Source organism: Colletotrichum fructicola (genome assembly GCF_000319635.2).
Source record: "Colletotrichum fructicola Nara gc5 chromosome Unknown KSG_Nara_v1_contig09, whole genome shotgun sequence".
NCBI lineage: Eukaryota > Fungi > Ascomycota > Sordariomycetes > Glomerellales > Glomerellaceae > Colletotrichum > Colletotrichum fructicola.
In genome coordinates, this window is record NW_027094059.1 from 979912 (window position 1) to 1006345 (window position 26434).

The 26434-nt window shown below is 51.3% G+C and overlaps 10 protein-coding genes across 10 annotated transcripts; 5 read left to right on the forward strand and 5 right to left on the reverse strand.

The window, feature by feature from the left end:
• Positions 1-1000: 1000 nt before the first annotated feature.
• gefA-1 (Ras guanine nucleotide exchange factor A) lies at positions 1001-4700 on the forward strand (the record flags this gene model as incomplete). The annotated part of the gene is made up of 2 exons (XM_032029412.1): positions 1001-1534; positions 1590-4700. The coding sequence occupies 2 exons, from the start codon at positions 1001-1003 to the stop codon at positions 4698-4700; spliced, it is 3645 nt and encodes a 1214-aa protein (XP_031890867.1).
• Positions 4701-7417: 2717 nt separating this feature from the next.
• CGGC5_v014557 (putative transporter) lies at positions 7418-9237 on the reverse strand (the record flags this gene model as incomplete). The annotated part of the gene is made up of 7 exons (XM_032029413.1): positions 7418-7574; positions 7623-7694; positions 7752-8063; positions 8106-8424; positions 8508-8817; positions 8872-9070; positions 9131-9237. The coding sequence occupies 7 exons, from the start codon at positions 9235-9237 to the stop codon at positions 7418-7420; spliced, it is 1476 nt and encodes a 491-aa protein (XP_031890870.1).
• A 730-nt stretch (positions 9238-9967) lies between these two features.
• On the forward strand, positions 9968-11565 carry fmo1-1 (Thiol-specific monooxygenase; the record flags this gene model as incomplete). Its single annotated transcript, XM_032029414.1, has 3 exons — positions 9968-10101; positions 10159-10747; positions 10807-11565. 3 exons carry the CDS (start codon positions 9968-9970, stop codon positions 11563-11565), a joined length of 1482 nt encoding a protein of 493 aa, XP_031890869.1.
• A 265-nt stretch (positions 11566-11830) lies between these two features.
• CGGC5_v014559 (uncharacterized protein) lies at positions 11831-12364 on the reverse strand (the record flags this gene model as incomplete). Its single annotated transcript, XM_032029415.1, has 1 exon — positions 11831-12364. The coding sequence occupies one exon, from the start codon at positions 12362-12364 to the stop codon at positions 11831-11833; it is 534 nt and encodes a 177-aa protein (XP_031890863.1).
• A 935-nt stretch (positions 12365-13299) lies between these two features.
• Positions 13300-13806, reverse strand: CGGC5_v014560 (uncharacterized protein; the record flags this gene model as incomplete). The annotated part of the gene is made up of 2 exons (XM_032029416.1): positions 13300-13588; positions 13649-13806. The coding sequence occupies 2 exons, from the start codon at positions 13804-13806 to the stop codon at positions 13300-13302; spliced, it is 447 nt and encodes a 148-aa protein (XP_031890862.1).
• A 1486-nt stretch (positions 13807-15292) lies between these two features.
• Positions 15293-17108, reverse strand: Mfsd1-0 (Major facilitator superfamily domain-containing protein 1; the record flags this gene model as incomplete). The annotated part of the gene is made up of 5 exons (XM_032029418.1): positions 15293-15641; positions 15704-15908; positions 15969-16031; positions 16086-16691; positions 16742-17108. 5 exons carry the CDS (start codon positions 17106-17108, stop codon positions 15293-15295), a joined length of 1590 nt encoding a protein of 529 aa, XP_031890866.1.
• A 1287-nt stretch (positions 17109-18395) lies between these two features.
• On the forward strand, positions 18396-19906 carry CGGC5_v014562 (uncharacterized protein; the record flags this gene model as incomplete). Its single annotated transcript, XM_032029419.1, has 2 exons — positions 18396-18769; positions 18829-19906. 2 exons carry the CDS (start codon positions 18396-18398, stop codon positions 19904-19906), a joined length of 1452 nt encoding a protein of 483 aa, XP_031890864.1.
• An 897-nt stretch (positions 19907-20803) lies between these two features.
• Positions 20804-21937, forward strand: CGGC5_v014563 (uncharacterized protein; the record flags this gene model as incomplete). The annotated part of the gene is made up of 3 exons (XM_032029420.1): positions 20804-21168; positions 21227-21536; positions 21596-21937. The coding sequence occupies 3 exons, from the start codon at positions 20804-20806 to the stop codon at positions 21935-21937; spliced, it is 1017 nt and encodes a 338-aa protein (XP_031890861.1).
• Positions 21938-22706: 769 nt separating this feature from the next.
• CGGC5_v014564 (uncharacterized protein) lies at positions 22707-24393 on the forward strand (the record flags this gene model as incomplete). Its single annotated transcript, XM_032029421.1, has 4 exons — positions 22707-22746; positions 22815-23369; positions 23422-23839; positions 23895-24393. 4 exons carry the CDS (start codon positions 22707-22709, stop codon positions 24391-24393), a joined length of 1512 nt encoding a protein of 503 aa, XP_031890860.1.
• A 131-nt stretch (positions 24394-24524) lies between these two features.
• maoA-0 (putative flavin-containing monoamine oxidase A) lies at positions 24525-26017 on the reverse strand (the record flags this gene model as incomplete). The annotated part of the gene is made up of 3 exons (XM_032029423.1): positions 24525-25282; positions 25335-25635; positions 25700-26017. The coding sequence occupies 3 exons, from the start codon at positions 26015-26017 to the stop codon at positions 24525-24527; spliced, it is 1377 nt and encodes a 458-aa protein (XP_031891085.1).
• Between the last annotated feature and the right edge of the window lie 417 nt (positions 26018-26434).

The following is a 26434-nucleotide window of genomic DNA, read 5'->3' on the forward strand; positions in this document are numbered from 1 at the left end:
GCCTCCGTCGCAAAACCAAACTGGCCCAAGAGCTCCACGCTAAACCAACCAAGCCGACTGGGCGGCCCTAGTTGATCTTCAACGTCGAAAAATCCTCGCCCCAAAACGAACAAGAAATAAGGAAGAAAAAAACAAATCCAACGCCGCCCACCTACGAGCAGCAGCAAGGTACGCACGCTACAGACTACCGGGGCATCATTTTACGGAACATACTCCCACACCCCCTCGTCGCCCACTCCCAACGCCCATTACACACACTGGCACACACACACCACCCTCCCAAAGTTCCGGACGCTTGGCCTGGCCTGGCTTGTCTCCTCCCCTCCACTTCCCTACTACGTGATCGTCCCTCGCTTTGGGCACTCACATGGGGGCCTCTTCTTGGGCTCCCGAAACCTTGAGTCAAGCCCTGGTCCCTGGTATGCACTTATCCACCATTAGTACGGGCAAGGATCCCTCCAACACGTCCGTCCCAGGGCTATGACATTCCTGTTGTTCCTATTCCCCTCCCACATCAATGCCCGCATCTCCTCCCTACATTCCATATCCTCTGCCTCTTCCCATCAAAACCACCTACACACAGGCCAAGCATCCTGTTCCTCTATTCACCTTGTCCGCCGTCAACTGACTGTCATCACAACACCTTGACAGTCCCAAGAGGAGACCCGACCGCATTGCCACCTACTCGACGTTGGGGCTTACGACTTACGATTTCTGTTCGAAGTGAAGGATAACACGCTAGAGGCGCATCGATCGACCCGAGTTTTGCGAACGACGCAGTTGCAACCCATTGACCTATCCGATATTCTTTCAGGGCCGCAGAAGAGGCGCAGCAGGAGGATCAATTCGTATCTGAAGAGAAGTCTGAACTCGACTGGACTTTCTTTCACTGCACCTAATCGAGGGCGAGACAACCTCGACATCAACGTCTTGACATCACGCCCAACCCACTTACATCGTTGTCGCCCATGCTTCTCCACGAGAGCAACCAGCAGCAGCCATGGTAATGCTGAGCGACCATTCCATGCGTGCCAGTCTCCAAGTGGCACCTCTCAAGCTTCACAAATCACAATCCTGCGATGCGCTGTCGTCGAAGCAGGACCAGTACAGCTCCAAGTCATATTCAACAACACACATGACACCACCCGCAACACCCAATGGCTCGCAGGAAGATCTGGCTGCGCAGATGCCGCCGCCAGTATTCCACAACTTCCTGCGAGCCTTTTACCCCTTTCACCCGAGCTATGCCATGACCGACTCGAGCGTGACATTACCATTGAACGAAGGCGACATTATTCTTGTGCATTCAATTCATACCAACGGATGGGCCGATGGAACTTTGCTGGTATCGGGCGCAAGAGGATGGCTTCCCACCAACTACTGCGAGGCTTACGACCCAGAGGAGATGAGGAATCTGTTGAAGGCTCTGCTGAACTTCTGGGACTTGCTCCGAAGCACTTCCGTCAACGATAGCGAGATCTTCGGAAACCAGGAGTTCATGAAGGGTATCATCGCTGGAGTGCGATACCTTCTGGTAAGTAATGCTCGTGACCCAGACTATGGATTTGAGTGGACTAATTGGTCGTCAGGAACGCACTCACTGCTTGACAAGAGAATCGGCCATCATCACCCGTAACGAGAACCTGAGGCGCGCGAGAAAGACGCTGCTCTCTGAGCTTTCGGCGTTGGTGAAGACGGCAAAGAAGTTGCAGGAGGCGCAAAAGGGTATCCTGCAACCACGCGAAGACGTTAACGACATCATCGACGAGATGATCCTCAAGGCCTTCAAGATCGTGACCAAAGGTGTTAGGTTTTTCGACATCCTGGAAGACGATCGACGGCAACGAGCCCCTGCGGTGACCGTCATGGCGACCGTCATCGAGGAATCCTACATTCCCCCGACGCCACCTGCAGATCAGACCAAGTTCGACGAGACTCATGCAGGTTCCCGAATGACGAACGGTGCACCTGGCAGGGGTGCACCATCGCAACCGACCGACGCGGCACAGTCATCGCCCGCTAGCAGGCGGCTTTCAACGCTCTACTCGCCTGCAAGCCCCAACTCGCACCGATTGTCTCAGAATGTCAAACGGCTTTCATCCAACATCTCCCATCGCGTTTCATTGGCTGGACCTTCGCCGCTGTCAAGACCTGGTCATCTTGTCTCGGAACGCCTCAACAAGAGCCACGACGCCTTCCTGTCACACCTGGGATCCTTCATTGGTCGTTTGCACTTACAATCCCAGTCTCGGCCGGAGTTGGCTTTTGCCATCAAGCTGTCAGCGACATCTGGTGGAGAGTTGCTGGCTGTTGTCGATGTCGTCTGCGGGCATAGCACTAGCTCGGACATGCTGGTCCGAGCCAGGGAGATGATGTTTGAGCGCATTCGCGAATTGGTCTCGGCGGCTGGCCAGATCATCCGCCATGCGGTAATGCAGGACGCGGATGTCATTATGCCGCAAGACAACAGCATGCTGCTGATGGCCGCAACTGGCTGTGTGAAAGCTGCTGGCGAATGTGTGGCCAAAACTAAATGGGTCATCGAGCGCGTGGGCGACTTTGAATGCGAATTCCAGGCTGGAGAGCTTGGTATTGACCTCAGCGTATTGGAACTCGCACCGGAACCTCACTATCGACGACCATCCATCGCTCCGTCAATTGCAGAGACTGCAACGACCGAGGCGACTAGCGTAGCAGAATCTTCGAGGAGTACTGACTCTGTCCATTCTGTTGTGCCGCCAACGCCCCACCGACCGAGTATTGTCGCCAACGACAAGCCACTACCTCAACTACCTCACACTGATTCACCTGATGAAGAGTCCCGCCGAGTTCGACCTTCGTCGCAAAATTCCAACGGACGTAATTCACGACCATCTTCACTGGGCGATGATACTACTTCCAGCGTGGCATCTTCCATCTCGTCGATTCGTCCGACTTTGCCTCCTCTTCCCAAACTCTCTACATCCCTGCTCCCTGGAGACGAGTATGGCCCCATCGAAAACGTTGGACAGGACGGCGACTACCACAATTCCTCCCGCGTTGACAGTATGACCGCATCCAGCGCGGGCAGCAGCAGCACCTACCTTAGCCGGGACTCAGAGGCCAGCCTCGTTTCCCAAACTTCTACCCGCGCAACAACCCCAGACCACATGTTGGCGCCTAGAAGCAAGCCGTCTATGTCAGAGCTGAGCAACAACGGAAGCGCCCACAACCATGACGAGGTGGATGAAGTCGAGTCTAGGATGTTGGAGAAGACGTACGCTCACGAGCTCATGTTCAACAAGGAAGGCCAAGTAACTGGCGGATCTCTCCCTGCACTTGTTGAGCGTCTCACAACTCACGAGTCCACCCCCGATGCGACCTTTGTTTCGACATTTTACCTCACTTTCCGACTCTTCTGCAGTCCTCTAAAGTTGGCCGAGACTCTCATTGAGCGATTCCATTACGTTGCCGAGGCCCCCCACATGGCTGGCCCGGTCAGACTGCGCGTCTACAACGCCTTCAAGGGTTGGCTCGAGTCGCACTGGCGTGACGAGACTGACCGCGAAGCCCTCAGCCTGATTGAGCCATTTGCCGAGTACGAACTCGGCGGCGTGCTGCCCTCAGCTGGTCGCCGCCTTCTGGAATTGGCCCAGCGTGTCTCAAACGATGTCCTGGTCCCTCGCCTGGTGTCTTCCATGGGCAAGACCAACACTTCAATTGCGCAATACGTCCCGGCGGACACTCCCCACCCGCCCTTGGCCATCACCAAGAGCCAGTTCTCCCACCTCATGTCGTGGAAGAATGGTGGCAGTAACCCTACCATCCTCGACTTCGATCCTCTTGAGATTGCTCGTCAACTCACCATCAAGCAGATGAACATTTTCTGCTCGATCATGCCCGAGGAGCTTCTCGCATCGCAGTGGATGAAGAAGGGCGGCGTTCATGCTCCCAATGTCAAGGCCATGTCGGCTCTCTCAACTGATCTTTCCAACCTCGTCGCCGAGACCATTCTCCAGTACCCCGAGGTCAAGAAGCGCGCCGCTGTTATAAAGCAATGGATCAAGGTTGCTCACCAGTGTCTCGAGCTTCACAACTACGACGGACTCATGGCCATCATCTGCAGTCTCAACAGCAGCACCATCAGTCGTCTCCGCAAGACCTGGGATGCCGTCTCTCCTAAGCGACGCGATATGCTCCGCCACCTGCAGGCAATTGTCGAGCCATCGCAGAACAACAAGGTCCTGCGAACCCGTCTCCATGACCATGTCCCGCCCTGCTTGCCTTTCCTCGGCATGTATCTGACCGATCTCACCTTCGTCGACATTGGCAACCCCGCCACCAAACAGCTTCCCACACTTGGAGGTGATGGCTGCGAGGAAAACGGCGGCGGCCTTACCGTTGTCAACTTCGACAAGCATACCCGTACGGCCAAGATCATTGGCGAGCTCCAGCGATTCCAGATCCCCTACCGACTCAACGAGCTTCCTGAGATGCAAGATTGGATGACGGCGCAGATCGTCCGCGTACGCGAGAGCGACCAGGGCCAGAATGTCCAGGTCAGCTACTACCGCAAGAGTCTGCTGTTGGAGCCTCGCGAGATGGCGATGCGCGCCCCCGCCGAGCCTCAAACCAGCACAACCACCACTCAGCGTAGCGGCGACCTCTTCGGCTGGATGAGCCGAGGAGACCGGGGTGCGCCGACACCCACGCCGATGTGAGGTCTCGGTCAAAGACGTCCATGACTTGCTGGCAATCTCTAACAGACAACATCATTTCCACATTTTCCACGACATACATATCCCCTTATTCTGCTTCACTTTTGATACCCCATTTTTCTCACCTCACGTCAGAGGCTTTATGTCATGAACGACTTCTATCCTCATCAACGCACTGCACTCGGCGTTAATTTGCTTCGTGCCCTGTTTCTTGGCTCGGCTCGGGGCTTCATTCGCCATGGATGAATACATGCGCGCTGGCTTATTGCATTGCTTGGATGTCGGTTGGGATGAGCGTGGTCATCCTGTATTATTGGAGGTGGCTGAGATGGTCTCTCCACCACACTGTTGGAATGCTCACATTCGCTCGCGCGTCCGTCGGGTGGTATTCCTGTTCCCTATGTACCCTACTTTGAAGATTTTGGATTACGGCCGATGGGCTACTGGCATGGCTTGGAATGGATGGGGAGTTGGAGGCACACCAATCGAGGCCTTTGAGCCCTTATCTTGGACACCGGCGTTGCGGTAGGCTCTTTGAGCATTGGAGGCGTCCAAAAAGACCAAAAGTGTACACTGTATATGTAGGATAATTCTGTATACAGATTTTGGAGTGGCGGGCGGAGGTAGATACCATGAATAGGACTCAGAATCCTGATGATCAATAATTATGCATCTTCCTACTTACCACTTAGTGACTGTGAGACATGACAATTTCGGCTTGCAGACCCAAATTTCGCCAGCGGCGTAGTTATTAAACTAAGGTTTGAGCGATTCTTCTAGAAGGATCACGACGCCGTTTCTTGTAATATTACCAGCTCCACCTGTTTTGTTTCCTCGGAGGTTAATGTGGCGGACGAGGGATGAAGTCGTAGGGGTCCGGGGGCCCGCTCCTCATATAAAGGCCTGCGAGTTTACCACCGCACTGGAAGGGATAACAAATTGTTTCTGATTCGACTCGGTTTCTGACTGTCTCCCAAGGACCGGTGTTTTGGGACCTGGGCTGTGGAGATGGGGATGGGTGGTGCCCTGCTAGTGTTTATGAGGCGGGGAGTGAGATATGATGGTTGGAAGACTCCCTGGGTAGTGGTGATGGGATAGTATTGCTGTGGGATAAATGGGATAAATGAGGGATGGTGGGAAGGGGGACGGGAGGGTAGTTTGTGGGTGGGTTTTGATGGGTGTGAGGTTGGCGTTGGCGCTGTGATGGTGTTGATGTTTCTTTCAAGTAACGGATGCAGCAATCAAGGACAATTTGGTAAGGAGAATGGCTTGTGTAGGGAGGGTTACTAGGTTTATATGCTGCCTGGGGAAGTGCCATCCCGAACGAAGGCTACGTTGGAGGGCGCTTGGTGGTACATCTGGCTTCCACTTGCGTCATAACGATTGATGTTGTGCAGAGATCGCTCTGCAGTATATATTGAAAGGTCTTTGAATGGATGCAAATGACGCCAGGGCAATGTTGCTGTACCCATGGAAGGTCTAATGGCCTTTGCTGGATGGCACTGCAGTTGACTTTCATTCTTCATTATGTGCTAAAGTACCATGTTGAGCATTTGATCGGTCTTGGGGTGGGATGTTGTTATCGCTGGGCATCATTGCTGTTTGTAGCTGTTGTTGGGCGAATAAGAGCATGCTGGATGTTAGGACTTACTTGAGGATATCACTTGACTTGTTGATGGGGTCAGAGACTGTTTTGATGAGATGGTTAAGGAACAGCAACTGGTAGAGACAGCCTGAGAACATCGCCTCACAATTAATTATTTCTTAAAGAGAAGCAATCTAAGGTAGGTCACGCTTGCTTCTTGTGTAGGACTCTTAGATATGCTCCTTGGCTGGGTTATCCATTATGATGTCGTTGCCCCATCTATTTAAGGGAGTAAAGGGAGGTAGTCCATGTCCTTTTGGCCGCGCAATGGGTGTTCGAAAGTCTCGTTGCAATGTTGATCGCGTTGGCAATCGGTGTTGGTATGCGTGCGGATCACAAAGTCAACAGGTCAGAGGAGCCGCTCAGTCCTCTCCACATTCTGCAATGTGCGTGCAGTCTCTGTTATTAGTGGTTTCTGTCTTGAATGTATTCGATTGAATAGTTCCAGGACGCCCGCGAAGAAGGTAAATTGCTTTGATTTGGGTCTTGTCTTGGGCGCTTTTGGAATGAGAACAAGGACGTACATAGCGAACTGTTCAGGAAGGCAAAACCAACATGGACGAATTTTTCTGCTCTTCTTTTGCGGCTGCGCTTCTAAATCACGCTGTGTGCTGAAGCTTTCAAAGGGGCATGCGTGCTGGATGTCTGCTAGGAAATAGATCTCTCTTTCTAGAGGGAATTTGATATCAAAGGGGATGGCTATGAAAGTAGCATAAAAACAAATGCTTTCGCCATGAAACATTCTCATCAAGACAATGAAAAGGTGATCACCTCTGTGCGCAAGTCGGAGGAGCCAGTGACACATCAAGGGAAGATACCACGCGAAAAGTCAACTTAGCACTCAGTATGCTCTCACACCTATCTACAATGTCTGTTGCTGTGTACGCATTGGGGATGATTACACAACTGAGGATGGAGATAGTGTTAAGCTTTTAAATTGATTAGAACTGAAATCACCCAGCTCAAGGCGTGATCTCCATCAAGGTCTCCGATACGTTGCTCGCTTCCTCATTATTAACCCAGAAAGAACTGTCTTCAGCAGCAGGCCCGTATCTGTAATTTTTGCGTCTACTTGTTAGGGCACGTAAATTCGAGGCACCTCCCCCTTGGCCGGCTTGTACTTTCCTTCGGCAACACGCTCGTTATGCAAGGTGTAGATGATGACCTGCAGTATGGCGAACCCCATCCCAATCGAGACCATAATTATCTGAGTCCTCAAGCCGGTCTGATAGCTGCGAAAGCGTCAGTCGTAATCCTTTGAAATTGTTCTGTAGACTCACAATGGTGTGTCGTTGCCTCGGTAATACTGCGTTCCGACCATCAGGCCACTGATGGAAAGCATCACCCATATTCTATGCCATATATCAGTATTGGATCCTGAACTTGCGCCCTAGACACCATCGACCTACGCAATACTGATACTCCTCTCTCCTGGCTCGCGGCAATTCAGCTGCACCCATGAGTTGTTGGCTGGATGGTACCCCACAGCAAAGCTATTGAGGGCTGTCCAAAGACCCCAGCGGGACCACTTGCCCACATGAGGATGGGCAGTCCTCGCCACAATTAGGACGATAAGATAGCAGCTGTGTGCACCGATTACCGAGAGACCGCGCTTGTTAGTCTTGTCACTGATCCAGGCGACTATGAAAACGACGACAAGTGCCAGGGAAGCGCCAACGGCGGCAAGAGCGTTGGCTTGGATGCGGTTGAAGCCGAGGTTCCTGCAAGACTCCTGATTAGCACAACGTCTTCGCCTCACATACCGTGCTACTTGCATGATGATAGTTGGCGTGTAAGTCGTCAAAGGACTCCAGGTGGAGAAGACGGCGAAGCTACTCAGAAAATGGGGCCATCGTTGCCAATGCAAAATCGTCTTGAGCACGAGTTTTGGAGGGATGTGCATTCCTTGCGCGCCATGTCGCTTCTCCTTGTCATCGAACTCGAGTCGGCGTTGAATGATGGCTCTTTCCGAGCCTTTGAAGCGGACGAGGCCTCGGCTCAAAAGGGGATCGGGCGTATCGGGAGACCCAGGGAGGAGGAACAGCAGGGAGAGTCCCACGAAGATAGTGAACACTCCCTCAACTGAATTCATGTTAGTTCATGATAGCACCACACGGGAAAAATGAGTCTCTTCAAGCTAAACGCCTCAACATGGTGGAACTTACTGAGAAAGAGCCACTGCCAGCCTCTTAATCCCCGTGCGCCCTCAAGCTTGAGAATGCCAGATGCCAGAAGCGGACTCAGAGCATTACCACTGAACATGCCAAAGAAGAAAACAGCGACCCGCTTCGCGAGCTCTTTCTTCTTATACCATGTCGACAGTGTGTAGCAGGCACCTGGTATATAGCCTGCCTCTGCCAGACCGAGAAACATTCGCGATGCCAGAAAGCCCTTTCTATCCCGGAGAAATATCTGAAGGGTCGCAACCAAGCCAAATAGCATGACTTGAGCTGATATGTACTTGCGAGGGCCAACCTGAATGGTATCAATGTCAGTAGTGTTGTTCATGATTCAGCACCCGTTACTCACTTTTTGAAGCAACATATTGGACGGGATTTCCAAAATCACAATGCCTAGAAACATCAACTGGTTTCCGAGATTGATTGTATCCTGGTCCACTCCGATATCCTTCGCGAAACCACCAGTAAGAGCACTCGCCAGGTTCATGCGATCCAGCTGAAAGACAAGCAGCCCCAGATATAGCAACGGCAGCACTGAGCCGTCAATCCTGCGAGCGAGTTAGCAATCTCAGATTGTGTTCTTGTCCTCATTACATGGCGAAGCGTACTTCCTTCTAGCTTGGGTTGCCTCATGGTTCGTCCAATCCTGTTCAGATATCGGCGTTGCAAAGCCGGGCGAATCGGCCAGTTGCAGCTCCTGCTTTGCTTCAGCCATCGTGCCAGGTGAGCTTTCGAGACTGCAAGTTGGGCTCCCAACTTGCAGTATCGGCGGCAGATTTAATAGGATGGGGCAAGATTAACTATTGGGCCGAACGACGGGAGGCTGGTCTCGTCTCTGTTCGGCATTTGCCCTCCAGAAGCTCAGTCTCTTGCATCATCTCTCGGCAGGTGCCATGTCCACTTGTGACCAATTGGGAGGCACATCGATTAACTCCGCCTGAAAGACATTCTAGAACCTTGTGCCGTCGACCCTCTTGGTCGCGGTGCCGCGTTCTTGGGACCATCACGCAATAGCCCCCAACGCCCACTCAGCAGCGTGCCATGCCGGCCGAACATGGGGTATCGGGCTAGATACTAGCACTTCGCTGAAGATTCTCCACATTTCTCCGGATGTGAGTGACAATCCTACCAAGCACGCCATCTTTCATCATCGCGCCAAGACGAACGCCGGTCTCTTATCTGAAGATGTCGGGATTTGAAAGTCAAAAGATCATATAATCGAGAATTGAAAAACTCCTCGTTCGAATGCGGCTCCGTGTTCCCGGGGTTTCAAATGAAATCCAATCGGGAAGCAGTACATCCTTGAAGCGGCTTGTTCAAAACCGAATCACCGGGGAAGCTAGTACTTTCACACGCGATATATACCTTGACCTAGCCGATCCCGTCGCCAAACCCAAACTGAGATCCTCGAGGTGTTCGACTCTCACCAGCCTAGGTTATCCAAAATGGGAGCTGCAAAGCGCGTTGCCGTCATCGGAGCCGGCCCTGCAGGTGCCATCACAATCGATGCTCTTGCGCAGGAGAAAGCATTTGAAGTTATTAGAGTCTTTGAGAGACGCGAAGGTCCTGGCGGATGCTGGTGAGCCCAAAGAACATATTCATCAACGGAGTTGCGCTAATATCAGTTGACTCACAGGCTTGGGGAGACGAAACCGCCGCCACTTGTCCAGCGCGATGAACTCAATCTTCTCGGCACACGCAAAGCAGACCCAATTTACCCTTTCATTCCTTCCAAACTACCAGCTCAGACCCCAAAGCTTCCAAATCCTCGTTATGCAGAGTCTACAGTATATCCGTACCTCGAAACCAACGTCGACTTCTTGCCGATGCAGTTCACCCAAGAGCCGTTCCCACAAAAACAGTCAGAGTGGTCTGTTTCTGTGCACGGCGCCGACACGCCTTTCCGGCACTGGTCGCTAGTGCAAGACTATGTACGGTCTCTTGTCGAAAGAAGAGGCTATCAAGACTTCGTGGAGTACAACACCACTGTCGAGAAAGCCGAGAAGGATGAACTCAGTGGGGAGTGGAGGCTAATTCTACGCAAAGACGGCGAGAAAACAGATTACTGGTGGGAAGAGAGGTTCGATGCTGTCGTTGTGGCATCAGGGCATTACAGCGTGCCTTACATTCCATTGATCCCGGGTCTTGGGGACTTTGCAAAAAGGAAACCTGGAAGTGTGATCCACAGCAAGCACTTCCGTGGCCGTGATGCTTATAAGAACAAGGTGAGATGCGTTAGACCATTTGATGACTATGGGAAATGGGGACTGACTATTGTCCGCAGAGAGTTGTCGTTGTAGGCGCTTCTGTTTCCGCAGCAGACATCGCCTTCGACCTGACCTCGACCGCTCAAGCTCCGGTGTATGCTGTGACCGTTGGCCACAACTTCAACGGCTACTTCGGTGGGGAAGCATTCAACCACCCGAAGATTACGAAGGTTCCCTCCGTGTCGCATATCGATCCTAGAACCCGCACCGTACACTTCGCCGACGGGACTTCCGTCGCTGATGTTGACAACATCATTTTTGGAACTGGCTATATCTGGACCTTGCCCTTCTTCAATTCGCTGAGCAGGAATAGATCAACGCCAAAGCCAAAGAATAACCGGGTGCCGGACTTGTACCTGCATGTCATCTATCGGCCAGACCCAACTCTACTCTTTGTTGGGGCTGTCAATGCTGGCTTGACTTTCAAAATATTTGAGTGGCAAGCTGTATTGGCAGCTAGAATACTCGCTGGACGGGCGAGATTGCCACCGGTGGAAGAGCAGAAACAATGGGAAGATGATCGCGTGGCAAAGCGTGGGGACGGAGCCAAGTTTGCTTTGGTGTTCCCTGATTTTGAAGAGTACTTTGAGACTGTCAGAAAGCTTGCTGGTTCTGCAAATGGCCGAGGCAGAGAACTTCCGCCATTTAATAAGTTCTGGTTTGAACGATTTATGGCCGGCCATGAGCGACGCAAAGAAATGTGGAGGAGGCTTAATGCGGAGGCCAGAGAGACTTCGGAGCAAGGCAAAGTAACGGAAGTTCGCGCCAAGTTGTGATAGCACTTAGTCGCAAACGATTACATACACATCCGCAGGTATTGAAGCCTCAGCAATATTGTGCAATGTGAAAGTCTGGTCCAGAGACGCTTCTGTTTATTCTTTTTGAAACGTGTATATTATACAGGCCAACATCACTATTCATCCTTGGGTATCAAGATTATTCTATAAATCGCCACAATTAACGTCCTGCTCCATATGAACAGTCCCAAAATAAGAATGCCTTTGATGCTGTAACTCCAGTGCCCTTCAAATCAACTTGCAATCAACTTGAACTTGTGTTTGACGAAACGCCACCGCCACCACTGCCACCACTGCCACCACTGCCACCGCTGCCACCGCTGGAACCCATGCCTGAATCCCCTGACTGGTGGCTCGAGTAAGCCGGAGGCGGTCCATCATAAGGGGAAGATTTTCTGCCGTTGTAGCCAGCGGCATAGGTGTATCCTCCCTCTGATGTGCCGTATTGAGGACCTGGGAATGTTCCTTGGCCCATACCGGTCTTCCTAAGCTTGTTTTTCTGCGCTGGGCCCTCAGTGGAGGTGGCTATTCTCATATACATCTTCATGTACTCGGTCTGCCTCTTCTTCATTCGTTTCCTCGCGCAAAATATGCAAGTCGCGAAGACGACTGCCATGGAAATCGCAACGCAGCCAAAGATGATCGCAGGGAACGCAGCGGGTGGGCCGGAGCTCGGGCTCCCTGTGTCGTTGAAGTCGCGTTTGATAGAAAAGGATGGCTGTAGCAAATTCAAAAGATCGGCTGCGGAGCTGATGTCCGCCGACCTGATCACGGGCATCGTAGCTTAGATTGTAGGCTTCGGGGCCGCGTATGTGCCGACGTGGTATTTGTCGTGGACTTTGGAACGATGATGGTAGCAAGCGGCAACTTAGATGCGCAAGATTGGTTGTGATAGAATCAATTTGGAACAGCTTAAACTTGCAAAGAAGTCTTCGTAGCGTTTTGGTGGCAATCAATGAAGACATATATGCCCAGGAAGTAATTGGGAGAGGCAGGGCTGACTTGTTGGCTGTTGGTTCCTTGAGGATTCCAAAAGTCGTCTAAGCCCTACGATCACTGCCTCATTTACTCTCACAGAACATTCCAACACATGGGCAAGGGGCAGACTAGCGGCACTTTAAGACCTTTCGTGCACCGAAGGATTCAACAAAATTGTGTCACGGGGGCTTCGATTAGGATAGGCTACTTCAAAGTGCAAAAGTCATCATGGGGCCCAGACGGCCACTCGGGCGACTAGCTTGGGCTCCTTCCCCCACACTCAGCTCAGCCACCGCCAAGTACGACCGCACACTAAGACCTGCACCGCCCAGTCGCCCGGCTTTCGTGCGCTGAAATATTTAATGAATACCAAAGTCTGCAAGTCCATAATGCCCGGTAGTACAGTACAGGCGACACAACTTTTTGGAATTACTTTCGACGTTCCCAACTTGTATTGATTCGTTGGCTTCCGTGTAACAGTCAAGATTGCAATCGTCCTCCCTGAAAACGAAAGTCCTTAATTGAGAGAAGATTTTGCATGATCTATACAAGTGTTCCAGTATTCTAAAATGAACGGAGCGCAGCGGTTGAGATTGTTAGATTCACTTACACATGAGACGAACCGTTAACGTAGAGAACAGACGAAGTCGCGAGTCGCACAGTGGTGTACGAGCCAAGAGTCAAATTTCTCTGATTGCTAAAAGTATTTACAACGAAATCCCGCCCATTCGCCATTTAGGGGTTGGTAAGAGTGAATGCAATATCGCCTGTGCTTGCGCCACCAACACAGGTTGACTTGAAGCTGCCAGTCGGGCAAGTAGCGCGGGCCGCGCGAATGCAACCCTCCCAACGGCCCTTAGAAACATTGAGTGTAGCGCCAGAGCTGGTCGGGTTCAAGGTGAACTTGGCTGTACCCGACACGCCGGTTGTGCTCTTCGGCGCACCGCCGCATTTCTGGATCGAACCCTGGATGCCACCACAGATGGCGAGAGTGGCAACGTTCATGTCGTGAGTATCGATTTTGCTGCGACCCCGCGTTAGTCTGACAAGTCCCTGCTCAGGTTGTTGGAGAAGGAGTACTTACGCAGCCTTGTCGGTGCAAGTGGTGTCCTTGACTGCGGCAGGGTTGACGTCCTTGTTGGCGCGAATCTCCAGAGCGGCATCGTTGAGAGTAGGAGCGGGGACGGCCATGGCGAGGCCAGAGAGAGCCAACAGGCTTGCGGCGAAAGTAGACACTAGCATATTGGTTTGTTTTGATTTAATATTGAATACGGTTGAAAATAGAGTTATTTTGGCGGGAGAAAGTGGAGTCGCAGCTTTGGGCCTGCCAAAAGTAGAATGAACAAACAAGATGGATTGCCACCTTCTGGCCAAGACTACGGGAGCACGCAAACTAATAAATCTGAAATCGGAATGTTGAGCCGGGTACTTTGTGTGGAGGCAGGGCTGCCAGAGCATGATCGGCAGGCCCGTCTGATCGTGTGAAGTGGTGTTCCATCAAGGAATCGTCTGAGACGGGAACAGTTTCGACTGACCCTTTTTTGGACATGCGACGAACGGTGGTTGCCGGTGCAGTTGGTGGTGAGCTGCCGCACTACCGAGTCGCTTATTCATTCACCCTAGCGATACGAGAGAATAAAACGGGCTGTATCCCCCTTTGCTGTCTCAAATCTTGCGCAAGTTTCGAGCCTTCCACCTTCACCCCGCCCGCTGGATCGCGCGGCCTCCATGAAGCGGGCAGGTGATTTGAGCGCACCAGCCATATAATGGCACGGCGTATTGCGTGTCTTTGGCCGGTTAAGCTTTGTCGGGCTCGCAAGTTTTAGTATTTACCACATGGTCGAGAAACTTCTCACGATGTTGTCTTATCAGAGTTCAATGTCATCACATGGTTCCGATGATTTGGAAACGATTAGGTTGTGAAGGCCGCGTCATTTATGCTCAGCCTCTTTGGACTGCCGTGAGCAGCGAGGCTATTCGCAAGTTTTCTCTGTTTTTGGAACAGCTGCGTTCGTCAACCAATATCAATAACCGGGTTGAATAAATTCAAATAGGGTTCTACAGTTCCTCCCCGTCAGCTCCAGAGTCAGCATAATAGTCAATACTTCTCTTTAAGAGCGCTGAATAGGTTGATCACTTACTCCAAAGCCTGTAGACTATTTTACACACAACAACTTCGTCGCATTTTAGTGATTCTTTGATACTGGCAATGGAGCAAGACGAGCACCAGTCAGACCATCGAGAGAGCGAGTCGAGAAAGGTTTCACGTCACATGACGCTGATGAGGGTACGCATCACAAATTGTGATCGGTATCATAAGCATAAGCACTGCAGTCTTGGCAACAGACGGTGTAGACATCATCGCTGTTGTCAATGAAACCCTATGCGACGACTCGCGGGTTGCTATGAGTTATCTAATTGTGAACATCAGTGATGCTCTTGGTGAAGGATCCAAAGAAAACGCCAGACCGCTTGAATCAAACGGTATATCTGACTTGATATGGTACGCTGAAGTCAAATGGGCCTGGCAACTCAAGCCAGGCGCAATGCATTTGCTTAATCCATGGCCTCGGCACTTGCACTTATGAAATTGAGTTCAACAGTGGTCATGAAGTATCATGTGATTTGATTTAGATGTTGCGTAATCGCGGGATTCTCTTCTAGTTTGTGTCCTTCCGAGATGACCCGTCGTTAGCCAACACAGAGCACGTGGTCTTGCTCCTCCTCTTTAGTCGTTGTTTCCAGTTGCAACACCCCAGAAGTACCCGCACCAGCTGCCCAGGATCAGCGCGATCAGCGCAACGAAACAAGCCATGGAGATCACCCTGTTCTTGTGGCCGTCCTCTTCGTGGAACTTCCGCTTCTGCTCGTTCAAGATTTCTCCTCGAGCAATGCGGACCTTGCGCGACCACTGAAGATGTCCAAGATCAGTGAACTTGAGAGCTAGCAAGAACAAGCCAATAGACACGACAACTGAGATTCCGGCCAATATAACGTAGACAATGGTAACCTTATCATAGGAGTTGTTGTCCGCGTCTTGGATTGCCCCGGTCACAATACGGACTATGATGTTCATACTAGAGCTTGGTAAGTATGTTACGCCGATAGGGGATTGAATTAGGAGGCTGATGGTACGTACGCATTGTTCATGGTGATCTTCAGCGAATAGGCTGAGCCAAAGACCGACGAGTCCCACACCGCAGTACGTGTGCTATCGATGATAGTGGCCGGACCGAAGCAGTAGGCAAATGCGAAGACACCAAAACTCGCTGCAGTACCTGTTGTGTTGTTGGCAAAGCATACCAACAACATGGAGGTAAACATGCCAACTCCACAGAATGCAACTGGAAACCCACGTTAGTCTTCCGAAGCATATCGAGTTGGGCGGTGAGTGGGTGACATACGGATAGAGATACGCTGGCCGAAGACGTCCAAGAACACCCCGAGTAGAGGAACAACGAAGAAACCTGGTTTAGTTAGCCTGATAATCTCCTAAAACTTTCAATGAAGTTAATGCTTACCAGCATATTGGAGCGTTGCGCTGTACCATCCGGCAGTGATAGAGCTGGTGCCGAATCGCTGCTCAGCCAGCTCTGTGGCATTCTGCAAGAACACAATAGCAGTGCTAGTTTCGAAGAGGGAAAAGGCCATAACAGCCCAAAACGACCACGGCAGTTCCAAAACCTTGCGCAACTGGAACTTCTTGGACTTTTCAGTGAGCTGCTCTCCTGTGGCTGGATCGCGGACACCTTGGAACTTCTTGTGGGCCACTTTCGTGAACCAGTAGAAGAACACAGTGACGACATTCGTAAACAGGTTCATGAACACCGCCACCCAGAAAACCCAGGCAAAATTCCCGGTTCGCTTCGCGATAATGTTCGCAGAGGACTTTCCGGCAAACGCACCGATCTTGCCGATGCCTAACTCAAAACCAAGCGTGGAGGCGAAACCGTTACTCGGAGCAAACCAGGATGAGAAGACCTTGTACTGTGCGACCTGTGTGGCGATGTCTCCCAAGGCGCGAACGACTCGACCGGCGACCATGAACTTGTAGGATCGTGTTTGGGCGGCGGCTGCGACGAGAATAGAACCGGCAGAGTAGATGAAGTTGCCATACAACATGGCGCCTGTTCAGAGTTAGCGTGTCCGTCTACAATTGCGCCAAGGAAAATCCTACCAGCACCGCCGATCCTATCCGTCACGATTCCACTGAGAAGCATCAGGGCCGTAACCATGAAGTCTTCGCTGGCCTCAAGCAGGGAGAACTGGGTGTTGCTAATACCTAGCTCCTTTTTGATGGTGCTCTTCATGGCTCCTGAGATGCCGGAACTCCATTGGGACCCGAAACCAATCGCCGTAACCAAGGCTATGGACGCAAACTTCCAAGTCCAGGGCACCTGAGTCTTTCTGGTATCTTCGTCATCGCTTTGATCAGCGGTCAATGTGTTGACCGCAACACCCGACTTTTCGTTTGCGTCGTCGGACGGGAGGGAGGCTGGGCGTGCTGTCTCAGCATCGCGGTCCAGGGGAGCGGTGGTGGCCATGTCGGCTGAACGAGAGGGTTGGGCTCCGACTGCACACAGCGACGTGAATGAATGACGTTGGGAGTAGCACCCGCGACGCAAGATTGAAGTCTGTGAAGAACGGGATTTGAGGCGGGAGAGCTGATGCGACAGGACACTATTTAACATGCAACCTTCAGCTTTCAGCTTGGCTCAGCTTCGTCGTTGTGCCCCTCCAGATCGTTCATATCAGATCCTTTCATCTGATAAGATAATTAAACCGAAGGTCCGAACATCCCTGGCTACACGTGGTTGACCAAAATTTACTCAGTGGACTGACCAAGGCAGATGGAAGCTGGATCCCGGATAGTGTCACCAGGCTAGGCCGTCGGTCTAGAAGCACGTTACACCGCGCCATCCCGGATGAAGTGGGTGGTCGGAAGAATGCTGCCTCATCGGGTAATGACTCAAGTGACATGATTCGCAAAAGCGGCAGACGTGGGAGAGAGCAACTTCAAAGGTTGCCGACATCATCTTTAAGGAACCAACTGTCTCAGAACCCGTGAAAATTCCCGAGGAAAAGACGAGAAGACGTCTAAGCTCTCACAATTTAGAGGCTTTCACGTGTCCAACAGATCACATGTATTCTATTTGCCGTCAAACATTCGTCTCTTCGTGAAGTCTTCACGATTAACAATTCGGTGGCGAGAAAATTCGATCAAGGGGCACGAATTCGGTCTGTCATGAAGTAGTATCCAAGGCAAAGCGTTGAAGAACCGCCGAGTCTCTCACTGTGAGAGGATTCCTGATCGACGGTCCCCAGTCATTAAGTGGGTATTCCGTTGGTGGGAGTCCGGCGATACGAGGCCAACTGTCTCGGTCGTTAGTGGTTCGCCGAAACGTCGGACATCTGTAGGCGCTAGATCCGCGCGTGCAGAGTTCTCGACAGACGATCGAATTGCGCATCTTGGCGGGAGGTTGAACTTTCAGGGTCCTTGACTAATAAATGTTATTTTGCATGGTTCTTCACATTTACCCTGAGAAACGCCGGCGGGGCTGGCTGGCCATGTCGATATCGGAAGTGGACTGAGGTGTTGTTTATTATGATGGTCCCGTCTCCCGCGATTATCTCTGGCGCACGAGACCCTTTCAAAACAAGTCGCGTTTGGATCTCAACTTGACAATCTCAAAAAAATGTCCAAATCGCTGGAAAGATCGCGCTCCAGGACCCGAGGATATGGCTCCTGTTCCCCCCATCCCAGGGCCCGGTCCCCTTCTCCGGAAAAGCCAGTATCATGGGCCGCCTTACCTCACAAAGGGCAGCTTGCCATGATCGTCTTCGCACGATTGGCGGAACCTTTGGCCGAAAGATCCTTGGCTTCTTTCTTATTTTTTCAGCTGCAATGGTTTGACCACACCCTCTCGGAAGCAACCATTGCAACTCAGGCCGGCGTTCTCACCTCCGCTTTCGCCGCTGCCCAGTGCGCGACCGGGATGTGGTGGGGCTACATCGCCGATAGCCCCCGATGCGGCCGGAAGAACGTCCTCATCATGGGCTTACTTGGTACATGCATGTCGTCTTTGGGTTTGGCTTTTTCTAGATCTTTTCTGGCCGCGCTCTTCTTCCGAGTCCTCGCCGGTGCCTTGAACGGCAACGTTGGCGTCCTACGGACGATGATATCGGAAGTAGTAGATGATAAAAGGTGCGTAGAACGAGAGCTGCGATTATTGAAATTTGAACCAACTAATAACTCTTACTTAGGTTACGGTCAAGAGCGTTCCTTCTGTTGCCAATGTGTTTCAATGTGGGAGTCATTGTAGGCCCTCTTCTCGGCGGCTTCCTTGCAGACCCCGTCACTTCACATCCGGATCTTTTCGGCCCCGGCTCCCGGATCGGCGGCCCCGACGGCGTTCAATGGATGATGGAGTATCCGTATGCTCTTCCCTATCTCATGTCGGCATCTTTCCTGTTTCTCGCTGCGATGGGAGTGATTCTCGGCTTGGACGAAACACACGTGGCCCTTCGCGACAGCAGAGATCGTGGCCGGGAGATTGGTCGCTACATTTCCAGCTGTCTAAAGACCAAAGAAGGAGTGGAATACACCCGTCTTGATCAAGATCTTTTGTCGGATCGTCCCGTTGGCCGAGTTGCTGGTCGCACACATACAGAAGCTTCTAGCGAAGCTCCTCGGTCGATCTTCACTCATCAAGTCCTTCTTACCCTGTCACAAAACTTCCTCTGCACACTCCACACGTCGGCATATAACGCCATGCTTTTCATCATCTTGCCACTCGCAAGATCGAAGAACGTCGACAAGCATCTACCATTTCGATTCACTGGTGGTCTTGGTCTGACATCACAACAGGTGGGTTTCGCGAACACCATCATTGGAATAGTTGGCCTTCCTCTTCAGATCCTGCTTTTCCCGCCAGTGAGTGGAAAGCTCGGAGCTACGTCCTCCTACCGACTCTTCCTTCCGTTCAGTCTGCTGGCATACACCGCTATCCCATTTCTGTCTCTTTTGCCTGGCAAGGGTGATATCTTTTGGGTGTGTTTGGCGGCGGTGCTAAGCTCGCAGGTGCTGTCCAGAACGTTTGTTGGACCGGCCACTATATTGCTGGTGAATGAGGCTGCTCCACCGGCTGCTTTGGGGACGGTGCATGGAATCGCTGCAAGCACATCAGCAGGCGCTCGTATGCTTGGACCGGTGATCGGCGGCTTGGTCCTCAGTTGGGGCCTGCAGACCAACGCCATTGGTATTCCGTTCTGGGGCCTCGGTGCCTTGGTTATGCTCAATTGGCTGCTAGTATGGGCTGTGAGGGTCAATCCCGGACGTTAAAGCAGAGAATTGGTTGGTTGAGTAAGAGCAAAGTCAGGCGGTGGTCACTTCTTGCTCTACACCTGCCGTCGTCGATTACAATGGCCAAGACTATGGCACCAAACGCAATAGAATTTGAAAGAACAGAGTCTAGATCGTACACCTCGGATTCTTGGTTTCTTCTTTCATTACTTAATTGGGAATGTCTATCTTCAATGCCTTCCATCAAGTGGTTACATGACTGGGGCGAGGAGTACGGCCTTTAAGCGCCCGTTGCGGGGCCTTGGGGACGTTTCCCGGATCTCAGAATCATGGAGATATCGTAATGTGGATAGTGGGGTTTCACAGATGATACTGCCAACAAAACCAACAGGCAGTGGGAAGAAGTCGGCGTTGCCAGCAACACATGTCATTGATAAAGGAGTTTGAGGGTGTCTGGTAGCTAGGCCTGTCATGACGGCCCGAGGTGGGATGACACCCTCAGCATCTTTTTAGTTTCGTGACGATAAGTTGCAGCCACTCATGTTCAAGATGTCTCATTATAATTCCTCGAAATAGCTAGTGCGGGTATATTCTAGACTTTCCGGGACATCTATCTTACCAGCCGGGGTTCGTCCCGCGTGAACCCAACCCCGCTCATAACGTAAATACACTATCTCCACGTGAGACTCTTCCGAAAGCCCAATGCTGTTCGTGAAGAGTTGTGCCAGTACTTCTGATGCGACCAGGAGATATTTGATCAGATATAAAATCAACAAAAACTCACGTTGCCAAACTCATCAGACTTCTTTCTCAACCAAACTCAAATCAGCACTTCGCTCTGCGAGACACTCGGTAGTCTTTCTTTCAAACAGCCTTCTTGAACAACCTCAAGTGATCTTCTACGATATTGCATCCAAAGAACAGTATCCAATCACAATGGCCGCTGAAGTTTTGATGCCTGCAGCTCCACCAGCCGTGCTGGGACCGAAACTCAAGGAGCCAACGCGCCCCACGAATCGGTTGCCCGACTTTCTGATCGACGAAGTGAGAGATGTAGAGAAAGTCGCTTTCGATCCAAAGAAACACCTGAACATTGTCGAACCAGAGCGCATCTTTACCATGCAGGAAATCGGGCTCGGTGGAAAGGGTATATCCCCGGTTGCAGCTTCTTCCCCATTCTCCATCTTTACACCGGAGGCCGTGGCGCAGATGAGAGCAGAGATCTTCAGCGAGCCCGTCCTTCAAAGCTGTCAGTTCACCTCTGACTTTGCGAAGAACATGATCCGAGGATATGGACCTAGGTAAGTAGGGGGAAATGGTGTTTGGTCAGTTTGCTCCGGTACTGACTCGTCTTTCCAGACTTTGTCCCTTCATATTCGATGCTTGGAACAGCCCCGAAGTTCTCAACGCGGTCTCGAGGGTCGCTGGTGTGGACCTTGTCCCAGCCATAGAATATGAGGTCGGCCACGTCAACATCTCCATCAATGATGTCACGACTGAACTCACTGCGATCGAAAATAGCGATGACTCTTCCGCCTTTGCCTGGCATCTGGATAGTTATGCTTTTGTCTGCGTGACAATGCTCTCCGATTGCACCGGTATGATCGGAGGCGAGACGGCTATGCGGACGGGCACTGGAGAGGTGATGAAAGTCCGCGGACCAGCGATGGTAAGTTGTTGTCCCTCACAAAGTATACATGCAGGACTTTGACAAGTTGTTATCTTCAGGGAACTGGGGTCGTCATGCAGGGCCGCTACATTGAGCACCAAGCCCTCAAGGCCAAGGGTGGCCGGGAGCGTATCAGCATGGTCACTGCCTTTCGGCCCAAGAGTCCCCTTGTCAGAGACGAGACTGTCTTGACAGGCTCTCGCCCTATCAGCACTCGATCTGATCTCTACTATCAGTGGAGTCACTATCGTTTGGATGTGCTTGAAGAACGCTTCCGTGATGGGGCGAAAAAGCTCCGAGAGCGGGAGCGCGCTGGCCGTGAATTCGACGTTGATGCAGCCAAAGATTTTCTGACTCTCCAGAAGCAGTTCCTGGAGGCTACTATTGCGGAGTTGGAGTAATGGGAGACTACGGTGGACTTATCTCAAACCCTAGGTCGCGTGTGGCTCAGAAGACTAGCAACATGTCCGAACCAAATAAGCTATGGGTCTACTAGGTAAGTATTATATGTAGGATCAGGTAAATTGTACGCAATCCAATCACAGTCAACCAATCAATGGTACCTCGCGTTTACAGTAAGAAATTAATGCCTGACGTGGCCTGCCATAGTTAGTTGAGGGCGAATTGCTTTGGACGGAGGATGTAGTGTGACCTTAATGTCGTGTGCTAGAACGTTCTGTTGATGCGGAAGGAGACGGCCGAACCTCGGATTCTTGGGTCCTGCGCCAATGAGATACTCATGATATACCATGACTGGGTGATAGAAAACATTCACCGGGCAGGTATTGATGTAAACCGCATCTAACCAGTTCATCTAGTTGGCCATGTCTTTAAAGTGTGTTTGGGTTTTGGGCTCTCATTTGGATTGCCTTTTCGGGCATAGTACGAGATAACACAGAGCATGCCGATCTCCGGAGAAAGGGCCGCGTTAAATGCACTAACACTGCCGCAAACCCTGGTGCATAAGACGCAGGCCAGCTGCCAACAGTGCGGGGAAGCGAGATAAGCTCCCCTCCCGGTCAGGTGGGTGGATGTGTTGTTGGGGCTCGACGGGTCTAAGCAACCCCGCTTCCTCGCCTGTCATCAGACATGACATTTGCAAGGTCATAGGCTCCTCAGCATTGGATAGTAGCCTGAGATGAAGACGACGTGGATGTTCTGATAGATCTCATGGCTCGAAGAAAGAGGAAATACGTGCCCAAAGTCAAGGGTGAGTTTCGGAAGGGATCTTTCAGGTGGTGACTATTCAAATTGGATTACTTGGCTGACAAACGACAGGGTGTTACGAATGTTCCCAACGCCGCATTGACTGCGATGGGACAAAACCCAGTTGCTTCAAATGTACAACACGAGGAATCCAGTGCAGTGGTTTCGGTTTGCAATACAAGTTTCTTGATGGCTTCTCTCGCACGGCTAGGTCTCGATCTCTTGGAAACCGGAGTGCGCTGCTGAAAGACGCACTCGCTCAATCATCAACCAGTAAATCGTCGAGATTCCGATATCACAACTGTCATGCTGCTACTTTGGAACAAGAAAAGCCCCATGATTCTTGGGAAGCCATCTATTGGGAGAGTTCTACACTGGACCTCTATGACACTGCCCAGCAAGACGCATTGATAGATGCTTGCTTACAGACAAGTCCACGGATGAACGATGAAGGCTCCGATCCCGAGGTCCCAAACAATAGCGCAGTCGAAGAAAAGGATGTTGCCGAAAATGCATCATCCTCAACAACAACAACTGAAGTTGAGGCGGTCGTCAGGCCCCGCAAACCGGCTATGCTGGCAAGCTTAAGCATACTCGAGCCATGGAAAGAGTTCTTGATCGCGCACTGTAAGGCTCTATGGATAGAACGACCCCATGGAGATACTAACGCAATGAAAAGTTTCCGAATCCATCGCGCCTGAAATGGTTGTCATTGATGACTGTTTCAACGGTTGGCGGCATCTGGTTCTTCCTCTTGCGTGGACCAACGAAATGATAATGGACTCTGTCCTAGCTGTGTCAGCTTTTCATATTGCCGGAAAAGCTGCTAGCCAGGCTGACTTAGACCCGTACCGGCTTTATACGCGGGCAATTCATCAGCTGTTGAATCGAAAAGATCTGGTGGACTGGGACAAGGAAACGAGACAGTTTGTCATTCTCGCAATCATGGTCCTTCTTGTTTCTGTGATGGTCAACGGGTTATCGGATTTCCCTATCGTCTTTCAAATGTTAGAATCAGCCATTGATGCAGTCGGAGGAGAGGATGTGATAAAGGACGGTGCGGAAATGGGCGGGTTCCTCCTGCGGCAGATTCATAAGTGAGCCTCCATGATAACCTACTCCACTGAGCATATCACTGACACGTATTCACAGGATGAGAGTCTATGCTGCACCGCTACTAAGCCAGGAGGCTGGAGTCGATGCCATCATGTATCATGGGAAGGAAAGCTTCGATTGTCTGTACTACTACCACAGCTTATACCCTGATTACTGTTCTACGTTCGACCACTTGGCGGACCTTCGCCAGCAGGCGTTCAATATCTACCTAAACCGCGCTTTGGGAGATAGTATCATGGGAGAATCTTCGGCAGAACTAATTAGCTCGTACCAGAAAGGTCTAAAATCTTTACCTGACGGGTCTGTTGGCGAACATTGCCTTGTCTGGCCGACCTTCATTGCCGCTCTGGAATGCCGCAATCACGAGCAACAGTCATTCTTTGAACAATTCTTGCTACGGCAATATCATCGTAACCAGTTTTTGAACATACTGAAGGCCTTAGAGTTATTGAGAAGTATCTGGGACCAGACTGGACGTGGGAGCGAGACGAATTGGCCAGCACTGATTCCGAGTATGCGGGTTTTCATCATGTAAATACTTAGGGGGGCAAAGACATGGCTTGAGTGGCAGCACCTAAACATTTCAAATTGTAAATTGTAAACTCTTATGGTCTCTAGAAGAAGCTCACGTTTGTCGCATTTTCAATACTCATTTGACATATCTTCTTACAGATTTGCACGTGTAGTACGTTGAACGGCGTCAACCACCTCCTTCGCACCCTGCTCTCCAGAACACAGTGCCCCCTCCATGTATCCCTTCCATTCTGTAGAGTATTCCGTACCCACAAAATGAAGGTTGCCTACGGGCTTGCCGTAGACATCGGCATACTCCGTGTAGTGTCCAATCTCCTGGATCGGGGCCAGTGCCCCTTTGCTGTACTGCTCATGCTTCCAGATCTGGTCGAAGATTTCAATCGGACGGAAGACTTCCGAATTTTTCCCAACATTGAAAGCCTTCCCTACTTGCTTGAGTACCACGTTGCGACGCTCGTGGGGGTGCAGCTGAGACCACTCTTCGCCGAACTTGCCGTTGACGAAGCAAGTCAGCGAGTAGAAACCCGTCTCATCGACACTGGTGTCGCGAGCCAAGGTGATTGGGCCAGTGTAGCTCATGAAGAAGCCATTGTATCCGAGATCTCTCCACCATGGCTTGTCGTAGCATAAGATAGCCTTGTTGTAGTGCCCAAGTCTAGAAGAATCGTTGACTTCACGCAGTCTTGAAGGTAAGGGTGGAGAGATGTTCAGGTCACGCATCATGGTGCTTGGGATGGAGATAATGGCCTTTCTTCCCACGAAATGTTGGCCGTTGGTAGTGATGACCGTGACATGAGCCGAGGTATTTTCGATCGACGCGACGGGTGCGGAAAGATGGATGTTGCTGCGACCTATCAGGTCGGCAATGCCATTTGCGATTTGTTGCGTGCCTATCGACCATGGTCAGTCCGAATTCATGCCCTACGAGAAATGGCCATGTACCTTTGTGCAAGCGCTGATAGTTTCCACCAGTCTTGTCATCAGCACGAATCGAGAAGAGACCTCTGTTGCGACGACAGTAGTCGATGAACCAAGCAGCAGACTCTTCCTTAGACTCGACACCATGCATTACCTTCGCCCAAAGATTGATCATGGCGATAGTCTTGGGAAGCGCACCCAGATTTCGCACGTATTGATCCAAAGACACGCCGTCATCTTCTCTTTTGGGAGTCTCTCCCTTCAGCGACTCGGCTTGAATGTGGTCTCGGATGAGTTCCAGATTCTTCTTTTCTTCGGGAGTGAACTGCAACCGCTCAATCAGCCGTGCCTCAAACAATAACATGATGGTATGCTGGTCGTCCACTCACCTCGGGTGTGATGCCAAATGGAAACTCGATCCTCTCGTTCTCGGACACTTGCATGACTGCTTTCCCGACTAGTCGCTGTGCAACCATGGGAAGATCGAACTTTCGGATGTACTTGGTAATCCGTGGTTGGGTGTTTTCATTGACCCAGGCAGCTCCAAGATCCGCATATCCTCGGCCAGATGCCAAGGGCACGCTCCATGTCTTGCCGCCAACGCGATTTCTCGCCTCGACAACGACGACAGATAATCCTGCCTGCTGCGCAGAGTAGGCAGCCTGAAGGCCGCTCAGGCCGGCACCAACAACGACGACGTCGAACATGCTGATCTCTGTTGATGAACTGGTCTGAGGAAGCTGTGGAAATTGCGCTCTTGGAGTTGTGAGACAAGATAGTCAGCTGTGGGAGAAGTGACCGAGACAATGTAGAAATATGATCAAGACGAATCGAAGGCACCCTGGGCCTCCTCTTTTTATTTGGATTTTGCAAAATGCCAAACTTCTGAGGCATAGCCATACCAGTTTTCATCGGCTCATTTGACTCATATTCTACCGAGGGAACCGAATCTAAGCTACAGGAGCTCATAGCTCTTTAGGAAGAAGCCCACAATAGCTCACTGCCTATTTAAGAAGTGAAAATGAGAGTCCAGATCGCGACAGCCAATCCGAAGATGATACTTAGGACTTGACTCCTCGAGTGTCATAAGTTGGCCATGCAGCGATGTGGGGTTGTGCAGCGAC